The sequence below is a fragment of the Glycine soja genome, chromosome 20, assembly GCF_004193775.1.
Source record: "Glycine soja cultivar W05 chromosome 20, ASM419377v2, whole genome shotgun sequence".
Lineage (NCBI taxonomy): Eukaryota > Viridiplantae > Streptophyta > Magnoliopsida > Fabales > Fabaceae > Glycine > Glycine soja.
Window position 1 is genome coordinate 7,888,873 of NC_041021.1, and position 6,922 is coordinate 7,895,794.

The 6,922-nt window shown below is 32.5% G+C and overlaps 1 protein-coding gene across 1 annotated transcript; it reads right to left on the reverse strand.

Moving 5' to 3' along the window:
• Window positions 1-204: 204 nt before the first annotated feature.
• Window positions 205-3,472, reverse strand: LOC114403884 (molybdopterin synthase catalytic subunit-like). The gene is made up of 2 exons (XM_028367097.1): window positions 3,342-3,472; window positions 205-1,088 (listed from the first exon to the last, which is right to left on the reverse strand). The coding sequence occupies exon 2, from the start codon at window positions 941-943 to the stop codon at window positions 377-379; it is 567 nt and encodes a 188-aa protein (XP_028222898.1). The 5' UTR covers window positions 944-1,088; window positions 3,342-3,472; the 3' UTR covers window positions 205-376.
• Window positions 3,473-6,922: the final 3,450 nt, after the last annotated feature.

Genomic DNA, 6,922 nt, shown 5'->3' on the forward strand with positions numbered 1-6,922 from the left:
TTTGAAAACTAAAATTATAAATACCAAAAAATATTTTTATCAATAAAATAAAATTAAACGTACAGTATAAACAAGTCCATTTGAAAAATATTTATTATACACTATTATAAATTTAGCCCTTGTATTTGATATTGTCTTCCTTCACCATCGAATATAATTCAATTAATTGAACAATCTGCATCTACCTCAATCAGTGAAGCGATATCACAATAGCCTATCTATCTCAATAGGCAAACTTATTATTACCTTCAAAGTTTAAATATAATTGTATAGACAGAATGAGCAAAAAGGAAGGGAGGAATAGAAAGATATTCTTCAAACTAAACTAATTGCAATTACCCTCTTGTATCTTTGATCCCCAACATTGATATTAGTCCTAGATACCTTCATTATCAACCCGAACCTTAGTCCCACAGCAAGATTTTTTGCTGTGTTCTTTAATTTCTACCTTTTTCTCGCAGCAACCTGCATCCTTGTTACCAAGCTCAGACCTCCTCTCTAGGAATTCACTGTTCTCCTTCCAAACCTCCCCATTTGAATAGACCTCCTTTTTCCAAATAGGAACTTGTGCTTTTATCTCATCTATAAAAAATCTACAAGCCTCCAGTGCATCGGCCCTGTGGACAGATGAGACAGCGACAAAGACACTTGTTTCACCAACAGGCACTGTGCCTAGACGATGAGCGGCAGCAATGGAATGTAGGTTCCAGGATGCTCTAGCAGATGAGCAGATTGACTTGATACAGCGTATTGCCATTGGAACATAAGCTTCGTATCTCAACTCCATGACTGTTTTTCCTTCAAAGGTGTCTCGTGTTGTGCCTGAAAATGTAGCTATAGCACCAGCTTGGGGGGCACTGACAAAATTCATGTATTTCGCAACATCTATTGGATTCTGGTTTTCCAAAATTTCAACAAGATTCTTATCCTCTTCAGCAGCCATTTTCCACCAGAACTTCAGATAATATGATGATGGAACAAAAATCTGCTGTTATTAGAACCCTTTCTTCCTTCAAAAATTGAAGTAGAGTAGTCCAGTGGTTCATCCTTCTAATTGATTACAGCCTCTCATAGTTGCCATGGAGAATCTTGAGCAATATCAGGTTATAATGTCAACATCAAACGACTAATGACATACAAAAAAGCATATTAAAACAAAAGGGTCTAGTCATATACAAATATGGCTAGGCCCCTTCATATAAAAGACCAAGCTCTGAAATTTTATATAAAAGACATGTGAACAAATTTCAGAAGTAAAATAAAATCTATCCATTCAATTGTAACATTACTGAAATAATGCATCATTAAATTTAAAAAAAGCATATTGGCTGTGGCAGAGAGGCAACCTTACTAAGAAGAGAGCTGTCTAGTAGTATATCCTAGGAATTTAACATGAAACAATTAGTGTATCTATCAGAAGATATCTCATGATCATATAACTAATCAAAACATATATATGGCATAGGAGATATAGGTATATGTAACTGGTTTCAGGCATAGCTTCAGTCAACATTATTATCATAGAATCTAATTTGCAGAACATCATAGCTATGGCTTTAGATTAAAAGGGAAAAAAACTCAGAAAATGTGGGTCAAGCTGTTGAATGGGGAAAATCTTTTGAGAAGTTAGAGAGAGGTTTATGGAATATGAAAACTGAAATTGGAGGTATTAGAGTTTTGATCTGAAGAAATCAGAAAGTTTGTGAAAAGGGAACGAAGAAATGCCCAGCTCCAATTAACAGAACATGTACAGTGATGCTCATTTGTTTCTTTCCTCTCTTTTCTTTATTATATTAATCAACATTTAAATACAATAACAATAATAAGAATAATTAATTGGTATTGTTGAGCAGAACCTCTAATTTCCCAATTCGTGGTTGAAGATTTGGTTAGGGTAAAGAATGGTACAGCACTGGTTTTTGAGAGACAAGTTCTCTCCTCAATCACCTTACAAAGTGTGATACCATTCCACTTTTCTCTTCTCTCTATATAATTCCTGTAACTACCACCCCTTAACTGCTTAACAACTCTCTGATTACAACTATCAACTACTCAATCATTCCGTTAGTCTTCTTAGAGTCACTATTCTCTACATCCCCTCTTATTTTCCTCGCATACACCTTTCTAATAGTGGGTCTCTGGTCTATCATCATGTGATTATGTTGATTTTATGCATTTGATACCAGCACTTAACAACTTACAATAAAACTTAATAATTGAAGGAGTTATACTATAACAAATTAATACTCTTTGAGTGCACCTGATTACTCTAATAGACTGTTCTTCCTATCTTGTTTTCATCTGGAAAGGGTTGGCTAATTTATTATTTAGCTAAATCAATTTCATTTCAGATGGTATCCAGACAACAAGAATGCTAATGATTATAACTCCTAAGTGTCAGCCCCATTCCCTCTTTCATATTTTCCCAGTGATTTTTTCTCTATGATTAAAACCAAAAGAAGAGAACACTTTCAATACACAATTTCAAATTCACCACATAAAATCAGTAGGGAAAAAAGGACAATACTAAGGACAAAAATATGAGCTCAATGAAACAACACATAGAAGAATGAAGAAAAACACAAGGAGTCAAGCCCAGAAAGGGAAGATTCTGATTCAAATTTCAACATAACTGAACATACATATTTTTCCAAATACTAAGACTGAAGCACATCAGGAATTTCAAGGTAAGAACATCACACACCCCTATTACTTATTTCCCTCAACTTGTCATGTACAATATTGACCAAAATCTAAGGGTTTGCTCTATTTTCCCTGTTATAGGGTGTGCCATAAAAGTGAATAGCAAGCATATGCTGCTAAGTTTGGTTTTTGTGTTTCTTACTAGTCCAACATGCAGTTTGGTGATTTTTTTCACAGCATGAGGTTCATATAGAAAACATAATTCGGTAACAAGAGGGAGACCCTTAACAGAAAATTACTAAAACAAAAGTAAATAAAACCAAATAGCCCAAATCTAAAAACAGCCTAAAAAACAACCAAAGGGGGAAGCTTAATTTAATTACTAGGAAATCAAAAATCAAAATCTGGTCCAAAATTGCTCCATTTTCCTTTTAATTTTAATGGAAAGAAAACAAATCAAAGCATTCTTCGAATCCTAACCCTCAAAATCAGTACAAAATCATGTGGCCAAAAAAATTATGTGAATAATAACATTAATTGAACTTAAAAGTGGTTGGAAGTTCATACTACTATTCAACAAAGCGAAATCCAAATGAACAGAAACCTTGAATAATACAAACCTTAAACAAAACAAAACAAAAACCTCAGAACAAAGCAAAGCAAAAAGAGTAAAAGCAATAAAAAGAATGAGCAGTTACCAATTAAACGCCGCGATTAGCAGAGCAGAGAGTGTGTCTTGACTGATGAGAGGGAGGGGCCGGGTAACGATAATGGCTACAGACGACTTTCAACGTTATCACATCCTCTTTTTTTTATCCATAACACATAATTTTTAATTTTTTAATTATTAAATTCAGTGTTATGTCATTTTAATTTTAATTCTTGTATTTTTTGTCTTTATTTAATAAAATAGGTGGTTTAAATCTCTTATTAAAGACTACAAATATGTATAATAAGAAATTAAAATAACGTCATTCTATTAGATATAAAAATAAAAAAATTATATGGAGTAAAACTATAAATTATAATATTATAAAAAAAAATATATTAAATTTGTTAATTAAATGTAATATTACTTTCCTTATCTCGTGGTGAAGATTACCTAATAAATGGTCCAACGTGAATCATAATTTTGAGACATTAAATGAATCTTGTTATTAAATTTCTTTCACATCAGATCTTCCATCCTTTTCCAGCATAATCTTCGACCATTGTTCGCCTTTGTCAGAGGTGATTTCCAGCCATGATGTTTCAGGTTTTATTCCTTCATTCTTTTCTCGTCACCTCCATCCTTTTCTCCCTCCTTTCAGGTAACTTCCTTTTCTTCTTCAAGCCCAAACTTGTATCATCGTGTAGCCGAGCCAAAGTGTGTTGTGTTCACAACTCCTTGCCAATGTGCACCACTTTCACGCCTCCAAATGACACCGTTTTGGATAGCTCATAAATCCCTCCCCACACATCTCTTTCACCCTCCACCACGACTCCACAATCAAGATTAGGGAACTCACATCCATCTACATCATCTTTAATTTCTTCCTCACAAACAACAATAGGGCACTAGACAAAGACAAAACCCCATTCATTGGAATTGGTTGGCTCAACCTAGTGCCTAGGTGCTACCATTTTCTTCAACCTGTGTCTTGACCGAAATAACACGACTTACTACTGCTTTTCTTCAACTAGTATTTTTATTTTCATTTATTTTAATTTTGTGTTAAACATATATAGTAGCCACTTCCAAAAAGTCCTTCAATCTCAAATGTTTATTCCATAACACAAGATCAATATTCAAATTCTTAACCACTTAGTTAAGAAATACAAATCATTATTATTTGTGTCAAATTTCTCCAGCTTTGTTAATTCAATAATTGTTTGACTTTATTTTTCTTGCAGTTGAAATATTTTTTATGTCTAGAGCTACTACATAGTGATTTTTCTCAGCTATTAATATAGTCAAGACTACACTTCATAATAAAATGGAAGATGAATTCATGACTGACTTTTGTTAGTATAAGTTGAAAAACAAATGGCTAAAAGGTTTAGTATAGATTCAATTATAGATGATTTTCATGCATGCAAGAAAAATGTTCTATGTTTTGATAGAATATTACTATAATAAACATTTTAGAACATTAATTTATGAATATTTTTATGTTATATATATTGTAGATGAATTTTATTTTTTATTGTTGGTCCCTCAATCCGTCATTGAAATTTGGTCTTGCCCCTAACAGTAAAAACAAATGTAACTGTGAGGGTCATAATTTTAAGATTTTCTTCCGGTTCTCTAGAGTAAACTTCAAAATAAATAGAAAAATAGTTCAATAACTAAAAGTTTGGGTATGATAACACTCTATAGACCAATTTGGTGGTTTATTCAATAATTATCTTTAAAAAAAACGTATATATATATATATATATATATATATATATATTAACTTTTATAATAACTATTTCAAAAAAAAAATTTGTTTATAACTTATTGATTTTTATATTAATTATTTATTAAATATTCATTGACTTTATAGATAACTAATTTTTGTTGAAAAATAATATATTTAATCATTTTTAGTGGAGTTTCTTTTCTCAAACACATTTTTTTCTACAAAAGCTTGAATGTGAGATTCATTGATAGTTCCCAATGTTATCCCTTCAACCCCTAAAAAAGGACCAATTAGTTTGGCAACACTCCGCTTCTAGTGATCTAACTCTCAAGGATGCCAGCTTGTTCTTCATGTCTCCCCCTCCTCCGAATCTTTGCTTTAAACAAATTTGGAACCCCAACATTCCTCCATCGACCTCCTTTCTTTTTTGGAGAACTCTTCATAGAAAGCTCATGACTGATGACACTCTTTGGGCGAAGGGCTATCACATTGTCTCCATGTGTTCCTTTTGTGGTGATAGTTATGAATCCTCATACCATCTTATTCTTCACTGCCCATTTGCTCTTTCCCTGTGGAACTAGCTCGGTGCCTTGCTGGATTGTGACATCAACACCAACTCAGTTGAAGCATTTTGTCTTCCAACAAATCCTCTTGGTCCCAATAGCTAACTGACACCTTCTCAACCTCATCTATTTTTATAGTGGGAAATTTGGCACTGCAGAAATCAACTCATATTTTATAACAAAAGCATTTTGATTCTGCAAGCCATCTCTCTAGTTATCAGCAAAGCCAGCATCGTGTAACACCCCGTTTTTCGTCAAATAAATAAAAGAGTTTTATTTTAAAAAATTAATAAAGTTTTTAGAAATTAAATAAATGAGAGAAAAGGGTTTTTTTAAATTAAAATAAGGGCTTTGTGGTATTAGAAAATAAATAGAGTAAAATGATGTTTTAGAAAATAAAGAGATGTTTTAATTGGTTGTTTATTCAATGAAAGAGTAAAATAAAGTTCATTTTTATAAAATAATAAAATAAATAAAAATAGAGTAAATAATACTCTGAAAGTACCTAGTTATAAATAAAGACATATTAGGTCAATTTTTACATTTATGATACGTGTCTTCACTCTTTCTTCCTCCAAAATTTGTTCTTCCTTCTTCCTCTCCCAAAACTCTCTCTTTTTCCCGCATACACCCAAACCTATCCCAGTAAAACTATAATCTCGGATTCATTAACTGTTGGATCTTCCTAAAATTTGGACACCGTTATTGGAACTCATCTCTGAACATTTTCACCGTTGGGATTTGTGAAATAATGTCTTTAGAGAGAGAAATATCCCTCACACGGAGACAGTGAAACTGAGGTTTCAATCCCTTCTCCTTCTCTCTAGTGTTTGGAAACCTTAGTAGAGTAACCAGAGAAAAAGCTTGAGGAATATTAGGAAACCACTAGAGAGACCGCTATTGCTGCTGGATTACACACGTGAGCCCACTTAGAAGTAAAGGATGAGTTTATCACAATTTGGGTTAGAATGAATATGTGTAGGAATCCTTAGAGGATCAAATTGGGGTCTATTTTGGAATGTTTATGATTATAAGTTTGCCTTTATGATTATAATCCCGAGATTGTTATGTTTGATGGACCAATTTGACTTCCTAATGCAAATTGGTTGATAAAATTGAGTGCTCTTGGTGTTTTTGTGTTTTTTAACTTATGATTATGTGAAATTGTTTGAGAGGTTTTACTCTCCATGTTCTGAGAAACATTTTTATATAATTTATTTGTGTTTTGAATAATATTTAATAGATTAGTGTGATAGATTGTTATACTGGGATCATGAAATTGTGATTGAGATTGAGATTGTGTACATGATAAATTGAATATGTGATGAATTA